The sequence below is a fragment of the Microtus oregoni genome, unplaced genomic scaffold (assembly GCF_018167655.1).
Source record: "Microtus oregoni isolate MIOR12 unplaced genomic scaffold, Mior012 000017F_ref0000208, whole genome shotgun sequence".
In the NCBI taxonomy this organism is placed as follows: domain Eukaryota; kingdom Metazoa; phylum Chordata; class Mammalia; order Rodentia; family Cricetidae; genus Microtus; species Microtus oregoni.
Window position 1 is genome coordinate 4,261,541 of NW_024543076.1, and position 23,258 is coordinate 4,284,798.

The 23,258-nt window shown below is 52.6% G+C and overlaps 1 protein-coding gene across 1 annotated transcript in view; it reads left to right on the top strand.

Moving 5' to 3' along the window:
• The window catches only part of Pax5 (paired box 5), a 176,128-nt gene that overhangs the window by 130,331 nt on the left and 22,539 nt on the right, over positions 1-23,258 (top strand). The window contains exon 8 of the mRNA XM_041667866.1: positions 1,902-2,003. Coding sequence (XP_041523800.1) covers positions 1,902-2,003 — 102 coding nt within the window. The remainder of the gene's footprint in view (positions 1-1,901; positions 2,004-23,258) is intronic.

Below are 23,258 nucleotides of genomic sequence, written 5' to 3' on the forward strand. Positions count from 1 at the left end.
CTCTTCCTCCACCAGATCTCAGTTTTCCTTCTGCAAAATGGCAAGAAGAGCCTCCCTAGCCCCCTTGACTCTCTTCTTAAACAGGAATGGCGGGGACTGCCCGGACTCCCAAGACCCTTGCTGCTCCAGCCGAGTGGCTTCTCTCACTAAAATGTTTTAGCCCTATGCCCTTCTGACCTTAGGGTACAAAGACTTGGAGCCCTGACTTTGCAGAGAGGTACAGGGAGCTTAATGGGATAAACCTCCTCCATCATCTCTGGTCCTGCAAGCTCGACTGTTTGCTTCTGTCTTGCCCCTCCTTGAGAGGATTGCCTGGTTGCAACTCATGCCGAGGATGATGGACTCCAACGTTAATCCTGGAATGTTTGCTTAACTCCGATATCTCATGTAAAGACACCTGAGCCAGGGTTCCCAGCTCAAAGCCAGGGAAGTGATGAGCAGGGGCAGGGGACCCCTTTTGGGGGCGTCTGGAGTTCTGGAAGTTCTGGAAGGTTGGTGGACTGTGAGATGGGGCCGCCTCGGGAATGGTCACTGACTGATGGCCCCAGAAGGACTGTGGAATCATTCAGGGCATGCTCACGTTCTCATGCCACATGCTGGGGTGGGTTCTTTGAGGGGCATTGGTTAGTGATGGCCCTCCTCTAGCCACCAGTGGGGCTGGGCTCAGAGGCCGTACGTGTGCAGTTGGTTTATAGGAAAGAATGGGAAGTGCTCTGAGACTCATCTCGGCTCTGCGTGATCAGCAGTCACTCAGTGTGCAGCCCACGGGCCCTTCTGTTCCCCCTCTCCCTATCCTTGATGTCCACACCCTAGTTCCAAACCTCCATTATTTCCCGCCACTTCTCAGGGAGGCAGACAGTGGCCACACCCCTTCCTTTTAGGGTAAGCTGCCAATTCTCTTCCCAAGGACAGTGGCTTCCCTTGGGGTCCAGAAACTACAGAACACAGTGCTTTGCCAAGGTCTGGCTTCCACATCTCGTCACTGGTCTCTCTGTCATATATAACCTGCAGGAGGGTTTGAGGGCCACAGACAGGAACACAGTTGTGCTTTCCTTGCTTACGGCATTCAGTTACCTTGAGATTACTTTCCATAAGCCTTTTGGATGTTTAGTTACCCTATAGACTTATGCACAAAATGCCTACTATGTGCCACAAGGTACCTGCTCTGCCATGGGTCCCCCTGAGATCTGAGCCACTTGCTCCCCTTCTGCTTCAAGTCTGTTTTGCCGTCTCCAAAATGTCAGCCAAGGGGAGTTCTCCGTGCTCTTCTTGCAATGATTCTTGAGGAGAAAGACTCTTAATGGATTGCCACCTGTCTAGCAGGGCCATGGGGATGGGCAGGAAGTCATCCCTGCTCTCCAAGAGCTGCGAGCCTCCACTGGAGGGTCTTGACCTCCATGTGCCAGCGGCAAGGCAATATTGGGTTGGGAGAAAGGTCCTTCATGTTCACTGAATAAAGGAAGAGATCTGGGTCTTGGAATGGAAAATGCAATACAAGGCCAACTATGGGGGCTGGAGGGTCTGATGTCCTCCCACCACACGGTGTTGGGAATGGAGGAGGGAGATGAGTGTGCCTGTCTTGGAAGGCAATGGTGGGCTACATGTGGCAGGAGGAGGATGGACCGTATGCTGAGAACCAATCAGGGGCAACAAGGTGGAGGCAGAGCAATCAAAGTCACATGAGTACACAGCCTGGTTTGTGGCACTGACATTGTCCCACCTCCCCGAGGTGTGTGTGTGTGTGTGTGTGTGTGTGTAAGCATGTATGAGTGATATGGGGAATAGGGCACACTGGTGTTCAGCTTCCAGAAGTGACAAACGTGTAGAATGTCCAGGGAGCTGTGGCCAAACATCAGGCTGCAGAGATGCTCACCCTGTGATATGTTGCTTTGATTCTTCAGGCCGCGACTTGGCAAGCACGACTCTCCCTGGGTACCCTCCACACGTCCCCCCCGCTGGACAGGGCAGCTACTCTGCACCGACGCTGACAGGGATGGTGCCGGGTGAGTTTGCACTGTCTGCATCTCCACAGCAGGCGGCAGATGGGGTGGCCGTGGGAGGGCACTCTCTGCCCCAAAGCAGCCCGGGTGACCTCCATGCTTCTGAGAAAGCAACCTGAATAAGTCAACAGAGGTTGACTCAGCCCCTTCTGCAGCTGGGGCTGCAGCGGGGTTGTGTTGAGGAGGACATCAGAGGGTGGGTCCTTGTGTGACACTTAAAAAGCCTCACTGGGTGTCAGGGCCCAGAAGGGTGCAGGGCCAGCCAGTTGGAGTATCCCCCTATCCTTCCTTCCCTCCCTCAACTTCTCCTTTATTCCCCAATCTGTGTAACATGAACCACATGGAAGCCCCACAGGCTGCTCTTGGTGGTGTTAACTCTTGAGTGTGAGAAGTGTGTTTTCAAGGCAGACAGGCTGTCGACTCCTGAGTTTGCCACTAGACTGAACACCATGAAAGCCTTAAAACCTGTCCCTCTACCAGTGGTGTGTCAGCTTTGACACCGAGAATAGAGATCACCATTCTTTAAAGGATGCCCTCTGCTGCCTTCTCCCCATTATCCCATGGACCAGGGTGAGTCCACAGAACCGTGGGGCTCCTTCCTCCACCCTGGAGGCCCACCCAGATGGAGCTGAGCTTCTTCTGGCTCTACCGCAGGGCTGCCCTCTTGAAGATGCCCTAATAACCTGTTTGTGAACCCCTGATGGTGAACTCTTGGTAGGGACTTGAACGAGCTTGATTGTAAGATATATAAGGCTTCACAGGTGTGTGTGTGTGTGTGTGTGTGTGTGTGTGTGTGTATTCACATGACAACAAGTGGAGCAGGTTAGGGCACAGACAGGCAAGTGGAGTTTCCCGCACTGTGTACCCTGGCAGAGACCATCAAGGAACCCCACAATTCAAAATTCCATCCTGGCCTAGTTGCGTGCGCAGTGTATTTAACAAGGTAGGAGGATGGAACATATTTCATTTAACGGTTTGTTAGCTTGATTTATGCCTTTTAAATATGAGGCATATGGGAAATGGCCTCCACGAACACTCTTGTCCGGGGCCTTGCCAACACCTGGGAGGCCTGCCAGGTTGCACAGCGAGAGCGTCCTCTTTCCTGCGGCAAGGATGGCCCTGTGGCGGATGCCGGAGAAATACAGCACCCAGGCTCCCGGAGGTGGTGGGCACACACTGCCACCACCACACCCTTGGGCTCCTCTTTCCCCAGCCTCTGCCAGTTGGGGTCACAGACCACATTCAAGAGCGGCTCTTCCCCTTTCTATACACTTCTGTATCAACAGGCAAACTCCTTTCTCTGTGCTTACATAAACAACGCCGTCAGATGGGCTAGCTCGAGGGCATTATCCCATTCTCCTAAATGGCTGGGACCCAAAGAAGTTAGTGGACTTCACCGGGCTGCTAATGGGCTTGGCCCTTAGCAAACGGGCTCTCTAAGTCCCTAACCCTGGCTTTTCAGGAGGAAACTGCTGTAGTCACCCTGGGTCCTGGTCCCAATTAGAGCCGATCAAAGTCATATCACCTTGATGGGCCTCCCAGAAAACCCTGGCCTCCCCTAGAGACCAAGTTGAGAGAGGCAGCCAAACCTTTCCTGGTTTATCAAAACAAAGCGGCCCTCGGACCCTGTCGTTCCTCCAGCCCCAGTACCAGGCTCCACATGCAAATGGCTGTGCCTGGCTGAGGCCCCAGTGGGATGGTGGTAGCTTCTCATCCAGTAGGGACAGCAGCAGGAGTCACGGGACCATACAAAGCCACAATCTCCCATCTGTTGCAATGGGAACACGGGACTTCTGGGACTCCATCCTCCACCACAGAAGGGAACTGCACAGAATTGAAGGGAGGAAAGCAGAATTATGGTTGGGGAGCCTGCTGCTCAGGGACCCTGAATTCTTCCTTCTCCATATCCCTCTGCTGCTTCCTGCCCTGTCACCACTCCCTCCTCCTGACTGGCTCCGACCTTTCTCTTTTCCCACACTCAGAGCAGTCAGTGCCAGATCAAGACAGCTTAGCGCTTGCTCCTCAGTGCCCTAGCCACTGTTGCATCCGGTTTCTGCATTGTCTCCAAACCTGTTTCTTGGATGGCCTGTCTTCTCAGCACAGAGGGCCTTGCCTTTCAACAGAGCAGTGGTCTAGCCCCCTCTCCCAGCGTGCATTGCCAGGGTCTGGCCCTTGCTTAATTTGTGGGCCCCTCTTCCAGCCCTCCCTGTCATTCAGTATCCTGGGCTGGACTGCTTCCCACCTTGGCCTGTTGAGATCTAGCCTCGGTCTCCAGGTCTGAGCACAAAGGTCACGGCCCACAAACTTCCAGGATGGTCCCTCCTAGGGCCACTAGTGTTTGGTGTTCCATCACCTATGTTGTGTACACCACTCTCGGAGCCTTCTCAGCCTTGGATGCCATCATAGTCCCGAGCACGTCCTAGGTGTCCTCTGTGAGTGTCTGCTAGGGGACAGTAGCAGGGCAAAGCAGATAACCGGTGCTTTAATTTCCTGTGACAAGCAGAAGAAAATCCCCAGTGCAGTGTTCGGGATAACAGGAGAATTCTCTCATGTCTCTGTAACAAGTCTGAAGTTAGGATCACTGGGCCAAGATGCTGGTGCCGGCACAGTCCCACTCCCTGGGAAGCCCTGGGAAGTGGCTGCTCCTCAACTCCTCCAGCTTCTTCCTTCCTGGAGCTGCAGTGCTCCAGGGCCAAGTCTCTACGCCACCCTTCTCTTCTCTCCCATATAAGGGCACTCAAGTTCCCAACTTCTTCATGTCTGTCAGCCTGTCTTGGCACTCACAGGAAGCCTCACACGTCAGGTTCTAGGGACCGGGACGAGACTACCCTGTGATCTGTTTGAGGGCTTTGATCTTACATTTGTTCAGATTTCTGCTGTTTAACCTCTTGGGTTGCTAAGCCCATGAGGTATTTATGTTGGGATCCAGTTCTCACAGCCGTGGTGGTCCTGTTGACATGTTCTGAGAAAACAGTTGACATGACTCCGGGGGAGCCGTTATCTGCTTTCCCCAGCTCTGAGGTGGCCGCACTGGGATGGATGGTTTTGCTGTGTGAGTCAGTCTCCCGTACTTGCTGTGGGCCTGCAGTGCAATCTGCAGGGAAGCCGGAAACCCCATGACTCCCTGCCTCCGCGGGCTTTAGGGAAACGCTAGGCTGTTGCTGCTTCCTACATATGAGTGGAGGCTTCCCTTTCTAATATTCGCTTTCAGGGCACACGCAACAGGGACTGCCTCCAGGGTCCACTCAGGCAGCTGAACTTTGGGCTGTGAGAAAGCGGGCCTGTGAGGTCTGTGTTGAGTGGCAGCTTGTTGGCACGCCCCACTTCCTGGCCCTGAGGGCTGTTGCCAGGCTGTCTGCCCCTCCTGCTCCTGGGTAGTCTCCTGTGAGCTCCTCTGGGGTGTTTGTGGAGTTCCTTCCTGCAGCCCTCTGCAGATCCGTTACATCCACAAAAGCAAAGGCCGCACGTTCTATCTGCTTAAGGTGGAGACAGTTTTCAGTTCTTATTTTCATCAAGTCTCAGCAAATGCCAAAAGTTTTGCACCAAAGATTCCACAGTGCCTTGATCGGTGAGTAAGCCTGAAGATGTTTGTGCAGCCCCACAGATATTGACATGGCATTTAGAACTCTTAAATACGCTGGGCAGCGGGGAAGGGAGTTCGCTGCCCTTTGGCTTTAGTGAGTCTGAAAAACGGGGTTAACATCTTTGAGAATCACTCAAGGCATCAAGGGCTCCTGCCCAGCCCCTTGCTTTGCTCCTGCTCTGGAGCTTTAGGCAAAAGTACCAGCAGGGCTGACAGTGGATACAGAAGCTGATAAACAGGAGACCTGTCAGGGCAGTGTGCGTAAAGGAGCATGACCAGTCCCTGTGGGTCCTGTGGGCCCTGTGGTCTTGTGGTCCCTGTGAGCCCTGTGGTCCACATGGTCCATGTTGGCTCTATGAGCCCTGTGGTCCTGTGGTCCATATGGTCCATATTGGCTCTATGAGCCCTGTGGTCCCTGTGGTCCTGGGCACTGTAGTTCTCACTAGTACTCAAGGATTGGGAAACACGACTTCTAGGACCCTTGCGATGAAGTTGCACACTGAAATGACCGTTTTGGTCTCTGAGGAGGTGATAGGCGAGGACAAGGACAGAAGGGGCATCTGGGGCCAGAAGGGAAGTCTGGAGCAAGCTGCAGGGTGGGGCAGGACTGACTGTGCTGTGCCCTGATGGCGAGGGACCTGCTCCTCTGGCCGCAGCACCGCAGCTTTCTCAGCTCCTCTCTTCCAGCCCCCTGGCTCATGCACACTTTTCTGTTCCCCTATATAGACAATCCTTCTCCAGGAACCCACGTGTGTTAATTCCCTGTTCCACCTATAACAAATGATCATAACCTAGTGACTTAAAACAACGGAAATGTTTCTCTTCTAATTCTCAAAGTCAGAAGCCCAAAACAATCTAATCAGGCTAACGTCAGGGTATTGAGCTCCTTCTGGACAAGTAAAAGGGAGGACTGTTTTCTTTCACCCTCTAGCTTGTGGATACTGCAAGCATCCTTTGGCTTGTGGTCCCATTGTTTCATATTTAAAGTTGGCAGTGTCGGGCCTCAGGTGCGCTGCCACCTTTCCCTCCCAGCCCTCCTCTACCTCCTGCTAGAGGAGTCGCGTGCTCACCTCAGGTTCATTGCCCAACCAGGCTAATTCCCTTTGCTTCAGGACAGTTGGCTGGCGACCGTAATTCTCTCTGTCACCTTCATTTCTCTCTGCTATGGAGTCTTACATATTCACAGGATCTGGGGACTAGGATGTCAGGAAAGGAAGGCTTTTCCTGCCCTGGTGAGACTATCCCTGATTCTGAGTTCTGCCAGTCAGGCTTAAGGGGTGGGGCCTAGAACCTGGCAGGATGTGACTAGATTTAGCAGGCACTCCTGTGCGGTCTGCCAATTCTTACAAAATCATGCCCGGCGCAGGTGGTGGATATTATTGGGACACTTTATTCCCACCCCGCGCAAAGACCCTTCCCAGAGTTAGAACAGAACCCAGTGCACTGGACGGGTTTGGAAAGGCCCCCAGAGGTTAGCCAGCCAAGAGCTGGAGACTCGGCACTGATGGGAGGTGGAGCCATTGCCCTCTGGGTTCTTCCCAAGAGAAAGAACGGCTTTTGCTCCTCCTGTGGGGTTCCCACCCCCCTGCCCCCTGCTTTTTGCCTGAGCTCTCATTGGGCCTTCTGCAGAACTCTGGCTTGGGCTGGGTCCCAGAGTGCACACCTGTTGCTCGTTTCTGACTCTTTGCTGCCCTCTTGTGGCCTGAGTCATTCTGCCGTGCTAGGAACGGACTAAGTAAGGAACCCAAACACGACGTGAAGAAGCCACAGGAGGTCCATTCTCTTGTTAGCTATTAACTCTTCAGGCATTTTCTAAGAAACACTAAGTGCTGGTTCTGGGTCCAGTGTGGCATTTCAGACCCAGCTGCTGCCCTCAGGGAGCTCACAGTCTAATTTGGGAGACAGGTTTAAAAAGTAAATCATCCCATGTAGTGTGTTAAAAGTTATGGCATCGAGGAGATGACTCAGTGAAACACCTGTGTGCAAGCTTGAGGCCCTGAGTTCCACCCTCTGAACCCACATTGAAAATAAAAATCTAGGCACAGAGGCACACATTTGTCATTCCGGCTCTGGGAGGGCAGAGCCAGAGGATCCCGGGCCCTGCTGGCCAGCTTGCTTGTTTGTGTGAGCTCTAGACCAGTGGGGAACTGTTAAGACAAAGTGGAAAGTGTCCCCTGAGGAGTGACCCTGAGGTTGTGCTATGGACTCCATGTTGAATTAAGCAGCGGCGGGCTGCGTCCCCGGCACCCGGCCGCCCCCACAGCTAGCTTTACCTGAAATAATTACTCGGAAACTGTATTCTTTTAAACACCACTTGGCCCATTTCTATCTAGCCTCTTCTAGGCTAGCTCTCGCACCTGGACTAGCCCATTTCTAATAATCTGCTGTAGCCCACGAGCTGGCTTACCAGGAATGATCTTAACCTGCATCTGTCTGGAGTGTGAGAATCATGGCGACTCACTGACTCAGCTTCTTTCTCCCAGCCTTCTGTTCTGTTTACTCCACCCACCCAAGGGTGGGCCTATCAAATGGGCCTAGCAGTTTCTTTATTGCTTAACCAATGAAATCAACAGATTGATATATGACACTCCCACATCAACTCCACACGCATCCACATGTGCAGATAGATAGATAGATAGATAGATAGATAGATAGATAGATGAAAGATAAAAACAAAAAACAAAAACAGGAATGTATACAGTGCCCGGGAAGTTGGGGGAAGGGATTGTTGAGTCGACTAGAGCAATGGAGTGGAGTGAAGGCAATCAAGAGAGATGTCTCAGAGATCGTTTGAGCCAAAGCTTGAAGATTGGATTTGCCAATCAGAGGTGTCAGTATTGGGTAAGGGACCAGTATTGTCATCTAAGAGCCCCAGACAGACCAGAGAGCATGGGCACCTGGAGACCAGAGAGTGTGGGCACCTGGAGACCAGAGCGTGTGGGCACCAGAGGACCAGAGAGTGTGGGCACCTGGGGACCAGAGCGTGTGGGCACCAGAGGACCAGAGAGTGTGGGCACCTGGGGACCAGAGAGCGTGGGCACCTGGGGACCAGAGAGTGTGGGCATCTGGGGACCAGAGAGCAATGGCACCCAGGGACCAGGGCACATGGGCATCTGGGGACCAGAGAGTGTGGGCACCCAGGGGCCAGACAGTGTGAGCACATGGGGGCCTGGGAGGACTGGGCTTTAAGCTTTGCAGGCCTAGAGGAGAAGAGCAGGAGAGGCAGAGTGGGCCTGATGGACAGGCCCCTGCTGGCACCATCATCACCCTCTTGAGCATCAGGGCATGAGGCAATGCTCTGATGGAGATTTCTGGAATGTACCCAGGACCTGAGGCCTCTGTGTCCTCCCAAATATCTCAGTCCTATGTGGATAAATCCACCGAGGTGTCTCTGGGCGTGGGGAGAAACTGGAAGCCCTCAGAGGTCTTATTACACTTCGGGAGAAGGTGCTACAAAGGCAGAGGTCCTGCCTGAGGCAAGGAGATTTGGAGTCTGGTCCCAGCAGCCAGACTGTCAGACACTGATAGGAGGACCTCGTGCATGATCCTGGGGCCTCCTGTTCCCAAAACAGGGGGCAGTGGGTGGAGAAACAGGACTGACTGCACCCTAAGGAGTTTCCTGGTCAAGCCTCTCCAGGGCTGGTGTCCACACTAAGGAGTTTCCTGGTCCTGCCACTCCGGGGCCGGTGTCCACACTGAGGATCTTCCTGGTCCTGCTACTCCAGGGCTGGTGTCCACACTAACGTCATCTAGCCAGCCTAGGAAGCTCTGGAGTCCCCCCATCTCTACTCTAAATGGGCAGAGGTACACAGTCCTTCCACACTTTCACTGGAAAAGCCCCCTAAACAGCCTTGGAGGCCAGGACAAACTCTCAAGACCACCACGCCGGGAATGGGTGCCCAACAGCTTGGGAATCTGGAGCCTTGGAGCTGGTAGATGAGGAGAAAACTGTACCTTGGGTACTTCTCTGTGTCACAGTCATGGCTCCCAGGTCTCGGGCTCCTCTGATGATGGTGGTTGGTCCAAGACTCCAGTCATGGTACATGAGGCTGGGCTGAGATTCTGACTAAGTTTCCTCTAAACACCCTTGTTCTGTTACTTTTCTAGTACCATAGTGAGACACCATGGCCAAGACAGCTTGTAAAACTAAAGCATTTCATTGGGGGCTTGCTTACACTTTTAGATGATCAGTCCATTATCATCATGGTGGGGAACATAGTGGCAGACAGAGAGGAGAGAAAGAGAGAGAGAGAGAGAGAGAGAGAGAGAGAGAGAGAGAGAAAGAGAGAGAGAGAGCGCACCTGGTCCTACTATTAGCTTTTGAAACCTCAGAGTCACCTCCAGTGGCACACCTCCTCCAACAAGGCCACACCTCCAGATCTTTCCCATGAACTGGGGACCAAGTGTTCAAACCTAAGAGCCTATGGGAGCCATTCTGGTTCCAACCCCCACAGGCCCTCTCCTGGTGGTCCTCCTTGAAAACAGTAAGGTGACTAGGTTGCGGTGGCCTTGTAGACAAAAGGGCTACAGTCAAGATTTGCTTTAGAAGACGCGAAAGCATTTGTGGGAGTTGTGCACACTGGATGCATAAGGGGTGAGGTGAGCCTGACGCCTTCAAGGCCCTCCCCCCGCTGAGAGGTTGGGGTGCTTGTTTGGTACAGAGAGGAACATGGGAGACACATGGAGTTCTGAGGAGGTTGGATGGTCTTGCTGGGTCTTGCGTTGGGCCATGATCAAGCCAGATTCTGATGCGGAGATTAGAAGTGAATCCAGTGCTGGGGAAGGACTGCCATCCCAGCCTCTGGCCCCACAGTCAGTCCAAAGCAGCTTGACTCAGGCCTAGATCTATCTGCAAATGCCTCCAGTACCACTGTTTGCCAAAAGGCCAGCCAAGAGGGCCCCAGGGAGTTCTCTCTGGTTATCTACGTGAATCTTGCCTGGGGGCAAATCACCTCATTTGCTTAGCAGGGGATGGGGTGGGGTAGGAGAGACTGAAGCCGTAGGAGGAGTCAGGCCAGATAGCACCCTACCACCCCTTTCATGCTGGAGTGCCCAGGGCTCACACCAGCTTTTGTCCACTGGGCATCAATGGTCTGACCACTTAAGGCTGAGAACCCCCACTCACTCCTGCCCAGCCTTCCTTCTGCTTTTTCTCACATTATCGTGGATATTAGCCCCTACCAGACCGGAGATCCTGCAGGGGGCCCACCCTGGATCTCCTACAAGACTGTAAAGAGGAGGGCAGAATCCCAGACAGGCCCTGTGCCATAGGCCTATTCCCTTTTCAGGACTTTACGACAGTCTGATGCCTCGGGGGGAGTGGGGGGAGATGTACTTCGCCTCTGAGATTCCAGAAAGGAAACTGGCAGGCTGGCATTAATAAACGTTCTGCGAAATGCCTGCAGATCGCAACATTAACTTTTATTAACTATTACATTTAATGCTCATAAAAATTTCATCATACTTGAAAACAATTTGAGGTTAGACTGCCTCACTTTGCAAATGTTCCCAAGTCCACACCGTGATTGCTAAGAAATCACAGCTAATAATCTCTCACATCGCTCATGGTCAAGTGGTTTCCAAAGCAAGACTATGGATATGAGGTTTTTGTAATTTTCGAGCCGAAATTAATAGTGTGCTGTAGTTATTGTGCTGTAGGGGCACAGGGTGGTACTTGGGTGCCCGGGGAGGAAGGACCTGGCACGGACCCGATTCCCTGTTAAACCCCCTTGACCACAATGAGTGAGGGCAAGGCCTTCAGATGACGAGGTCAGCGGCCCTGTTTCCTCCGGGGACCTAGCAAGACAGTTCTCACCTGGAGAAACTTGTGCTGGTCAGGGAGGGGAAGGGGATGAGCAAACCAAGGGCCAGAACATGATGGTACACATAGGCCCTGGGCCGTGCATTGTCCTGCATGCACTGGGACCCTCCTGAACCAGTTCTGGCCTATGTTTTACCTCTTTGGCTTGCGGGAATCCACGCCCTTCTTTTCCAAGACCTTGTAAGCTGTCAGCCCTCAGCTGGACCAGCCACCACCTCTAACTCACTGCACCTAAGACAACTCTCTCTGAGCCCAGAGCCCCCAGAAGCAGCTGGAGTCAGTAAGGTGAGGCTTTTGTCCTCCAAGGAAAGTGTTCTCAAATGATACCAAATCTCCACTCTTCTGGTACCCACCCCCTAACCTGCACGGTGTTTACCATCCGGAGAAATGATACACACTTGTTACCCAAGTTGCCCCTGAAAGTGCCTTGTGAGACAGGCATGTTCACCCTAGTTCAGAAGCGAGTTAACAGCTCTGGTGGTGATGTGTCTAGTTTGGATCACGCCTTAGGCGACCTTGGTGCCCCTGGAGAACCAGGAGGACTTGGAGCCTGTCTGATAGGCTCTGGACCCAGGGGAAGGCTATGGCTTCCCTGGTGCTCCCCCGAGGCGCCAGACTCTGCTGGGATGCTAGGACACTGTGCTTCAGGTTCTGGGGTATTTCTTTCTCTATCCCTAGCCATCTGCCAATGCTAACCAACACTTACTCTCTCAGGCTACCTACTGTGCACTAAGTTCCCCTGTGTACACCTGGGGCCTTGCCCAGGGTCAGCTCAACCCCAGGCCACCACCAACTGTGATCTGCCTGCTTGGAGCTGTTGGGACTATGTGCCCCCATCTCCTGATTGCTTTTGGGGTTAGACCCAGTCTGGAGCTCCTCTTGGAGGTGGGACTATGCCCGGTCCCAACACCCTGTAGATGTCTGAGAGCTGTAGGTAGAACTCACATAAATACTACCCTCGCTGCTTGCTCGCATAACTGGCCTGAGCGGAGTCCAGGCTCAGGGTCCAGGGTGTCATTACGCGGGGCTTGTGCTCCACTTAAACAGTGCCCTAGTCCTTCCAGTATTGGCTCTGGCTGCTCTCTGGAAGATACTGAGACAATGGCCCTTGTTACCCTCTGTTTGAGCTATTTATTTTTTTCTCTCCACTCTTCCCTCCTTCCCCTCCCAGGGGACTGGCCTCTCATCCCTCATGCTTTCCCTTTCACTTGGCTGTCACTCTCATTGTCCTCCTGGGGCCTGGAAGGCAGGGTGACAGGCAAGAGGAGCCCAACCAGGCCGGGGAGGCTGGAAATATAGTCATTAATGGGAGCCGGGAAGCCCAGATGTCCTCCCTGAATGCGGGTAATTTGTTTTTAATGAAAAACCACGCGGTGACCCTGAACAAATGAATTGTCTTTATAAGGAGCCGATGTGCAGAGGCACAAATTAAGGACTTAAGGGAGACTCAATGCCAGGCTGGAAAGGAAGGAAGGAAGAAGCAAGGGGGGGGGGGTGAAAACGCGAGAGAAATGAAAGACTTTAAAACGACAACTGTCTCCTCCTGTTCTTTTGTCTAAAGAACATCCCAGCTCAGAAATGCTTTGGGAACTGTTCTGCCGGACCGGAGTTCAGGACAGTTGGGACCGTCTTGAGGCATTTTCCACCCAAGTGCTAAGAATACGACCTCTTATTTGCTCAGAGCTTTCTAATTTCTGAACCTCGCTTAGTTGTTGGCCCAGTTTACAGAGATGAAAACTGAGGCCCAGGAGAAAGGGTTGCTTTAGAGCTATGCGCAGCAAGTGCAGGTCTCGGAGGACAAGGGAAGGACTTCACCCACTCCAAGTTTGGCTCTTCGACATTCCGTACTTGTGTCTAGAAGTGGCTTTCTCTGTGAGGCGCCAGAGAAGGGTTGTGGCCTGAGCTGGTCTGTGACAAGCGACAGCACCATGTCTATTCTGAGGGACTGGGACGGAATTAAATGCACTGGTGGTACTTGCGGAATGCCTTGCTTTTCCAAGAACACGTTTGGTAAGGGGTCATACAGAGAGAACACCCAGGAATGAGACTTGGGGCAGAGATGAAAACAGAAAAAAACTGATTGACACAAAAAAATCTGTGTCTGACTTTCCCCACTCAGAAATCAGCCCTGCAGCCTCCACCTCCCGGGCTCTTTTATGAGGGGATGGAGCAGGTCAGGGTGGGAGGGGCAGCCATGTGGGCACTGTCTCAAGAGAGGCTGCAGCTGGCATCTCACAGTGGGCAAGTCCACCCTGTTGGACAGGTGGTTGAAGCAGGCCTGGGTTGGGGACTGCAGATGGGTTCCGTGCTAACGCATACCTCTCAGGGTCCAGAAAGGTCTTCAGGCAGTCTACAGCAATTTCACCCTCCATGGTGGAAAGAGAGGCCTGGAGTCCCAAGCAAGGACAGGAGAGGCTGTGGGCAGAGTCGCAGGGAAGGCAAATGAACAGCCAGCCTGCCTTCATGTCCCCCCATCGTCTCAGTCTTCCTTGAAGCAAGGAAAGGAAGCATCTTGCCTCCCACCCGCACACAGACTTGGTGTTTCCAGAATGTTCCAGGCACCAGAGCTTCTAATAAATGTTTGAAAAACCCTGGTCCCCCTTGTTCTCCATCATGTTCCTGCTGGGGCCTGTGGGCCTGGCCAGCTCTGAGAGCCCTTCCTGCTCTGACCCAGTGGATATAGATGGTGACCTCCCCAGGCCAACAGAGTAGGCCTGGAACCTGAGGCATTGTGTGTGTGTGTGTGTGTGTGTGTGTGTGTGTGTGTGTGTGTGTCGGGGGGTGGGGTCCTGCTCCTTCCAGTTCTGCTTTTTTACCCTAGTCAGGTATCTGGACAAAATGCAATGACTGAGTTCTTTCTCTGGGTTTAATCCCCCTGGAAGTGGGAACCTAACCAGAAAATCAGGCAAACAGAAAACTCAGACCACAGCCCGTGGCCTGCGGTCACAAAGTCTTCACCCTGGGTTAGTCCTTTGCCTCCCAGTACTGACAGCTCTTGCTTCCCCAGCTACCAGAAGCAGACCCTCTTTACAGCAGGCATCCTGGAATGAAGGGGTTATTCTTCACCACCATCAGGCTGGCCAGAAATCCCAATCACAGACCAGCAAGGCTGCCCACATTCCTTGTAGGGCTGCACACATGACCACCCTACCCTTGCGAGGCAGCTGCACTGCTCACCTTTGTGCCCAGCCCTGCTCCTGGAGTGGCCACACCCCTCCTCATTCCAGCCCAGGAAACAGGGCCTCTCTGGATGCATCCCAGGGCATCCTTCCAGAGACGCACTTCCAACTGAAACACCGGCAAGTTGCTCTTTCTACAGTGGACAATTACAAACAACTGGCAAGTAAATTCTGGAAGTGGCTTGGCTTCATTACATGGCCAGAGAGCCAGCTGGGTGGGGTCCTCCCTTGTGAGCTAGCCTCTGGCCGTCCCACTTCGCTGGTGTTTGTTCCCACGTTCATTCTCTAGGTAATCACAGGCTCTTCCATGTGCCTGAGCCCAGATCACAGTGTGGGCACAGACACAACCAAATGGTTCTGAGGCCCTAAGAGCTTCTCTGAGGAGAAGTGACCATGTTTCATGTTTAGGATAGAGGGAAGCCAACTTGAACATGGTGTTTGGGAGTGGCTTTGCTGGAATGGTAAGCCCAGGAGGCAAAGAAGATACAAAGAGGATGAGGTCTGAGGGACACAGCAGCTGGAGGCTGGCCTGCCCACGGGAATGCGTGCCTGACTGGTGACCAGCTTCACTCCCATTCACGATGGGAGGGCTCCGAGGGAAGGCTGGCGCGTGCAAATCTCAGTCCCGAAGCCCGGGGCTGATCCATGTGTACAAACAGGAGGCTCAGTATTTAGGGGCAGGGAGGAGCAAGGGAGGTACCCTGAATGGCTGCCTGCTTTGGAAATTTCTATGCATTTGTAATAACAAAATTACCATAATTTGCTCGTTAACGCAGCTAGATCAGTCAAGCATTGTTCCTTCGCAGGCGGGCTGGGAGGTGCGCGCCTCTCTGCACACTCCGCACACCCCAGCCCGCCTGCCAGCCCGTTGGAGCACTAGAAATTAACATGCAAATGGTCCTAATTCGGTGGGCGAGCTGTCAGGCAGGCCTCTCTGGCCTCATCTCCGTGAAGGCCCTGACAGCCCAGCTCCGGAGCTGGCCCACCCTCCTTGCTCCAGCCAGGAGGAGCTCTGAGGGGCACCTCCAGACTGACAGCTTGGCGGCCTCCCTCCCTCGGCTAGCGCCATCAGGCCTGGCGGCAGACTCCCTAGGGAGCAAGCAGGGGCTGCCACCATGCTGGCCTGAGGCAGGCTAGCGGGTGGGCTGCGGGGGAGGCTGGCCCATGCTCAGGCCCACCGGCCTTGGCTGGCTTGGGCATACGGGGCGACGTGAGAATGGAGAGGTGTTCCCTGACGCCCATGGACTCCAAGTTACCCCATGACGCTCTGGGAGTACCTTCTCTATCTGCACATGTGCAGGAAGGTGGTTCAACTCCTGATTCCAGGATGGCTGGACTCAGAGGGAGCTCTGCTTCTATCCCGACTTGCAATGGACACCTTCTCAATGGCGCCCTCTCTCTGCACTCCTTGTGAGGGGGTGCAGGCCTTGTATGGTAGAGGCGGTGAAATTACCTGAGTTCTTCCAAGCACTGACCCTCATTGACTGCTTGCACCCCTCAGGCCCTGGCCTTTCACTGTCCATCTGAAAGTCAGTCGGGATTTCATGGAGGATCGAGCTGGGGCATGCTTCCCCCTTGTGACTTGAGGTACTAGGATAGAGCCCTGTAGTCTCACAGAGCCTTTTGCTTTTTTCTTTTTATGAGGTGAAGGCTGGCTCTGTTGCCCAGGCTGGCCTTGAACTTCTGAACGTTCTATTTCAGTTTTTTTTTCTTTTTCTTTCATGGTGCTGAGGGTGCCACCCAAGGCAAACACTCAATCATGGAACCGCCAGTTTAATTTCTGCTGAAGAAAGGGTTGCAGGGCTCCCCCTAGTGGACAAGTGAGATGCCTCACTCCCTACACTCCTGTGCATGGTAGAATCACACACACACACACACACACACACACACCCTTCGTTTACTCAGTTTTCACATCTGTTCTCTGCCAGAATCCTCACCACAACCTTAAAGTCCCATCTTCCACTGCTCTTGTCATAGGCTCAATGAGAGGATGGGCAGGCCAAGCACAGCCAAGGCTAGACCAGAGTATATTCCATTTTACCAGCAGTCCACCACCATACATGGTCTTAGATTTGACGTGTGGCCCCGCCCTCCCCAGCCTTGTGACATAAGGCCCCAATAGTCAGCGTTTTCCATCCTTTGGAGAGACTGGTCTTGTAGTGAATGTTTGTGATGGCTTCCCCATGTCTCCTCACGGACACCATTGTTCCTGCAAACCTTTATCTTATTTTATTTCATTGAGCTGGGGTGCAATGGCTTGAATGAATGTGGTCCCCATAGGTTCATGGGGAGTGGCATTATTTGAATGATTAGGATGTAGATGTGACCTTGTTGGAGCAAATGTGTCATTGGGGATGGGTTCTGAGGTTTCTGAAGCTCAAGCCAGGCCAAGTCTCACTGACTGTTCCTGCTGCCTCCCAGTCCTGATGTAGAACTCTCAGCTCCTCTCCGGCGCCATGCCTGCCTGCACACCACCTTGCTTCCTGCCATAATGACAGTGGACTAAACCTCTGGACTGTAAGCCAGCCACAGTTAAATGTTTCCCTTTATAAGAGCCCCTGTGGTCACAGCAATAGAAACCCAGGTACTAGCCTGCCAAAACTTGCAATGTAGACCAGGCTGGCCTCGAACCCACAGAGACCCATCTGCCTCTACCTCCCAAGCACTGGGATTAAAGGTATGTGCCACCACTGCCAGCTTCAGGCCACTCCTAATAGCAGCCCCATGACCCGAAACCAGGTCATGTTCTCCTTTGAAGGTGGATGCCAGAGTCCTGCCATGACCCTTTGGCCACTCTCTCCCCATGTCTTCCCTCCTCTTTCTTTCCTCTCCAGCCATACAGGACTCCTCTCTCCTCTGCCCATCGCACCTCAGGGCCTTTGCACAGCCGGTTTCTGCTGTTCTTCCCATCATTACCCACTTGGCTAACTCTCATTTCCCTTTCATTCACAGGGAGGGCATCGGGAGCCACTCTCCCTAAAACCTCATTTCCTCCTCTGCGCTTCCTACTCCAGCCCTACTTTGTGTCTCCTCCTCCCTGCACAGTGCTGTCTGGCACGCTAAGCTCTGTATCTTTGTGCTCCGGCTTTACTGGGCAATTGGTTCCCCAGACCGTGAGCTCTGAAAGGCCTGGAACTCCTGACTGATCTGCTCAGGCCATGGCTCCAGGTCTAGCTCAGGCACCCTCTCTGTACCTGGAATATGAGCAAAGGGGTGAGATAGTGACCCTGTTTAATACCTGGCCTCAAGGTGGGCACCTGCCAGTCTCCCCAGCACACCTGGGGGACTCTGTTTAATACCTGGCCTCAAGGTGGGCACCTGCCAGGCTCCCAGCACACCTGGGGGACCCTGTTTAATACCTGGCCTCAAGGTGGGCACCTGCCAGTCTCCCCAGCACACCTGGGGGACTCTGTTTAATACCTGGCCTCAAGGTGGGCACCTGCCAGGCTCCCAGCACACCTGGGGGACCCTGTTTAATACCTGGCCTCAAGGTGGGGACCTGCCAGGCTCCCAGCACACCTGGGGGACTCTGTTTAATACCTGGCCTCAAGGTGGGCACCTGCCAGGCTCCCAGCACACCTGGGGGACCTCTCCACCTCCTCAGCACCTATTCTCCTGGGAAACATCTCTATTCTTCTCCTTCACCAAGATAGCTCTCTTCTCCTTCCCCCGCCCCACTTGACTTCCTTTCCCCAAAACTGCCTCAGGCAAGTCTGTGGGGGCAGTCACAAAGGACACATAGGTGAGGGGTCAGTAATATTTAAGAAAGAAGAGGTCTCAAGCATAAGATGGTTCCGAGTGTCAAGGCACCTGCGGCCAAGGCCGACGGCTTGAGTTCAGTCCCTGGGACCCACATAGTAGAAGGAGAAAACCAACTCCCAGAAGTTGTCTCCAGCCTCAACATGTACACAAATACATACATACTTCATACGTCATACGTCATACATCATACATAGATATTAAATACATAAATATTAAAAAATATTTAAAAGAAGAAAGCTTTCCATCAGGACAACCAACTTCCAGGTGGACCTGCTCACTATGTTCCTGGGGAAACTGAGGCCCAGGCTGGGGAAGGGCTTTGATTAAATGAGTTTTGGAGTAGAGGCAAGAGCATGCCAGGCATGTGTTCTAGCCAGGGCGGGTGCTGCAAATCCAGCTGCCTTCACAGTGCCTGTACCTTACCAAGCACTGTGAAGAATGGTAGCCCCAAAGTATGATGGGAGGCCTCCCACACAGCAAGTCCTTGGGAGTTAGCCTGATGGGGACAGCCTTCTTAGCGACTGACCTCTGAGGAAGCCATTTCAGAGGCCTGGACTCTTAAGCCTCAGACGATGCTGGGAAATTCTACAGTGTTGACCAGCGTGCCTCCAACGCCATTGCACACAGCCAGGGGAACATCTGAGCAGAAGGTGGTGAGCTCCTCAGCTTGCTGATTCCGGAATCTTTATTTCAAACAGCTCTCTGCCAGAGGTCAGCCCCGCCCCTCTGAGGACCAGTCCTCTCTCCGTAGTTTTCAGATTGACTCACTATATCCTGACAGCTGGCTCCACCCAGGTTCTAAGCTAGAGATTGATGGATTTTTTTGTTGTTGTTGTTGTTTTATTTTGTTAGTTTGTTATTGATTTGAGACAGTGGTTCACTATATAACTCTAGTTGGTCTGGAACTCACAAAGGTTTACTCTTCTGCCTCCTGCACGCTGGGATTAAAGGCCTCAGATAACCCAGTCTGTGGTGTGTACTGTAGTCTAAAGTCTCAGAGCTCTGTGGATGGCTGCATGACCTATGCTGAGCATCCAGACTTGAGCCCCAGCCTGCAAATCACAGGACATTGCTCCTGTCCTGGGGCAGCTCTGCAGGGAAATCTGGACAGCAGAGTCTAAGAATGGAATTGTTGGCCCAGCGAGGAAGGGTGAACAGAAAGAAGTGGGTGCACTCCACGGCTTCCTTTAAGAAAGGAACACCCAAAGGATTGTGCACTATAGAAAAGGGGGTATGACTCCTTGAGACCAGCTAGGGATGGATGGGAGCCTTGGGGAGCCCCTTCTTGCAAGGAAGGGATCAGGAGAGCCACAGCAGCTGAGGACTCCAAAGGCTCTGATCTCTGGCTTCCTTTTCAACCCTGACTCTGAAGAAAGAAATAGGCCTCCCTCACCTGCCCCCCGCCAAGCCCCAACTTGTCTCGAGTACCTGTCTCAGCACACTGGTCCCCAGCCACCTCAGAGGAAGGTAATTTATGTGTGTACAGCCCCCTCCTGCAGACTGCGGGCTCTCCGTGGGCAGGAACCGTATCTGATTCATCTCTACTTCCCAGTCCTACCCCTGCATGCTGAGGGCAGGAAAGGTGTGCAAAATTGAGTGTGTTCCTCGGGGTGCGGCGGGGCTCTGGGCTTCGGAGTTCCCAGCCCACAGTGAAGCCACACATCGCAGTAGTAATTGCAGAGGTAAATCTTGTCTGGTCTCCTCGCAGAAGCTTGGGGAGGCATTCCATAAATATGTCAGCAGCGGCATTAAAATTTGATGGCAGGCAGTGCAGGTCGGGACTAGCACTGTGCCTTCCCAGCAAGGTACGACACCTTCACCTGCATCTCATCAGTCAGTCCAGGATGCTCAGGGAAAGCCCAGCCGTAGCCGCAAACAGGGCTGCTGACTCCCAGACCCACGGCTGCTCTGAGGGACAGGCCAGATCAAGGCCACAGGGAGGTACACTGGCTTTGGGCTGGCGCCAGGCTGAATGGAATCCCAATATGCCCTGGAAATGTGCTGGGACATTAGAGGGTCTCTGACTTGGAGTGGCCGGGGACAATGTTTTGAGACCGGGAGCTGGTGATAGGGACCAGGGACAAGGTCTTCATAGTCAGCCTGGAGGAAATTCAATATTTTCAAAACACAAACAAATAAACAAAGAGCACAGATTAAAGAGATGGAGACTGGAGTATCATTAAGCAAGCCAGGAGTCACTGGTCCAGGGTCTGGTCCCGGAGTATTCCCCAGAGACAGAAAGCCAAGACACCATTCTCGTCTTGCATCCACCTTACTGTTGCCCTCTTTGGGAAACTGAGGCTAAGATAATTGGAAGGGACAAGCTGGAAGAGACACGTGATCAGGAGTCCTGGTTCCTAGTTTGAGGATTTCCTTACAACCAACGATTTTAGATACTTGTTGAAATGTAATAGAAACACCTGAAATGTATTTTAACATTATATTTTCTTAATTCTTTGAGAACTTAATACTTACATACAAAGTATCTCCATCATATTTTCCCCTCTCCCCTCCTAACTCCTCCCAGATCCACCCTCCACTTCTCAGCCCTTCCCAAACTTCTGCCTTCTTCTTTTTATTTTTAATAACCCACCAAGTCCAGTTCGCATCCAATTCGTATATATAGGTGTAGGGCCATCTACTGGAGCAGGGCAGACCCACCAGGACCGGACTCTTAAAGAAAACTGGCTCTTCTCCCAGAAGCAGTCAGCTGTCTACAGCTCCTTAGTTGGGGGAGTCTGGGGGGTGGCTCCTACGTCTCTCGCTCTTCATGCTAGAATGCCGACTGGCGTAGTCTTGTGCGGGTCTTGTGCAGGCAGCCATGGCTGCTGGGAGTTCACAGTGCAGTGGCCCTGTCATCGCCAGAAAATGCTGTTTGGCTCCAGTCTTCCCTGACCTCTGGGTCTTAGAATCTTTCTGTCCCCTCTCCTGAGATGGCCGCTGAGCCTTGAAGGGAGGGAATGTGGTGCAGATGTCTCATTTGTGGTGGGATACTCCACAGACACTCACTGTCTCTACTTTGATCAGTTGTGGGTTTTTGTGTTAACCATCTGGACTACATCTTTTAGCACAGAGGATAAAAATCCCTAACATGTTCATTTTTCAATCAGTCCTATAAAACTCTGAGTTTAATATCATCTGGGTCACTCTTTTTAATTCACAAAGAACTTTCAAGTGTGTCAATATTATGTGGTCCCGTGAGTGCTGGGATGACAACAGGGCAGCCCCTGCGATTCAGTTACAAACTTATTGACTTTTCCAGTGCCGTTTCAAGTAAGTGCCAGTGGGCATTGGGCAGGCCTGGCAGTGATCTCCCAACTGTTAACAGGGCCACTATGCTCTTAGACTGCAGAAAACTGGACACATCTTTCTGTCATTAATTTTAAACTCACCTGCAGCTCAGAGCGTCCCCTGCTCCCAGGTTTGCCAGCCAAGGTCCACGCCCTGCAGCTGCTGTGACAGTGTTTGCCAAGTGTCCACACCACCTTGGGTCCCCTACAGAAAAACAAAACAAAGCAACAACAAAAAACCCAAATGCCTGAGACAGGCTACTCACCTAGAAAAGAAGCTTATTTGAGATCAACAGGTATGGAGATTCAAGTTCAAGATCAGACTCTCTGGTCTGAGCCTGTGGCAGGGTGACATGGGCTTAGCAGTAAATAGTGACATGGTGGGGCTGGAGAGATGGCTCAGCAATTAAGAGCATTGCCTGCTCTTCCAAAGGTCCTGAGTTCAATTCCCAGCAACCACATGGTGGCTCACAACCATCTGTAATGGGGTCTGGTGCCCTCTTCTGGCCTGAAGGCATACACACAGACAGAATATTGTATACATAATAAATAATAAATAAATATTTTTTAAAAATAGTGACATGGTGAATAAGGAGGAAGAGAGAGGTACCCACCCTCAGAGAGGTAAAGGCCACCTGAAAGACCCACAGTCCCTCTTAGGAGCACCACTCTGGGCACCAAATCTTTAACACGTGAGCCCTTTAGGGGAGGCATCCAACATCCTGCTGAATCGGCCTCTGGACTGGGAGGAGCTGGGGCTCCCTCCCTCCATGCCTTTTGATGCTTCCAAGTGTTGCCTGGACTGGCAGGTGGGCAGATAGGAATATTGGAAGCAAGCAAACGATGAGGTTATACGTCCTCTGAGACCCAGACAAGCCACTTCCTGGCTCTCTTAGTCAAAACAATTTCCAGCTGCGACGCTGCGCCTGAGTCTACCTTGCCCTCTGCTGACATCCATGTGCCTTTGACACAGACTTGCTCACGGGTCTGGGACTTGGGCTCCTTCTACCAGGCATGTTGACCTCTTGGAGAAAGGCCGCTGTGAACGCTGAGTGAGATGGATGTGCTGAAACACGGTCCAGCAGTAGTATGCGGGCCTAAGAGTAAAGATGTAGCCCCAAATCAGAGATGCCAGATGAGTTTCCCTAAGTTCATGACTGGGTTCAGGTGGAATCTCGTCAGAAGAAACCATTTTACTCTTTCTTTCCAACTCTTAAGCTGCCCTGAGTGTGTTCTCACAGTGAGCTTGACATCATTAGACACCTTCGTGGATATGTGGGAGCGTTTTCTTGGTAACTACTATAGTTTAGATCTGGAAGGATACCTGAGGCCCTTGAGTTAAAGGCCCCAGTCTGGCGCTATTGACCTGTAGTAAGACCTGTAAGAGGTGGGGCCTATGGGATTCTCGAAGTCGTGGGGACATTGAGGGGGATTGTAGCCACAGATCTTTCCACTTTCTCCCTTCCATTTCCTGACTGTGAGGTGAGCAGCTTCACTCTGTCCTGTCTTCTGCCATGATAGGCTGCCCGGCTACACACTTCAAACCAACAGGTTTTGAAACCTCAAAATCATGAACCAGAATAAACTTGTTTCCTCTTCAAGGTAGTTACCTCAGGTCTATGT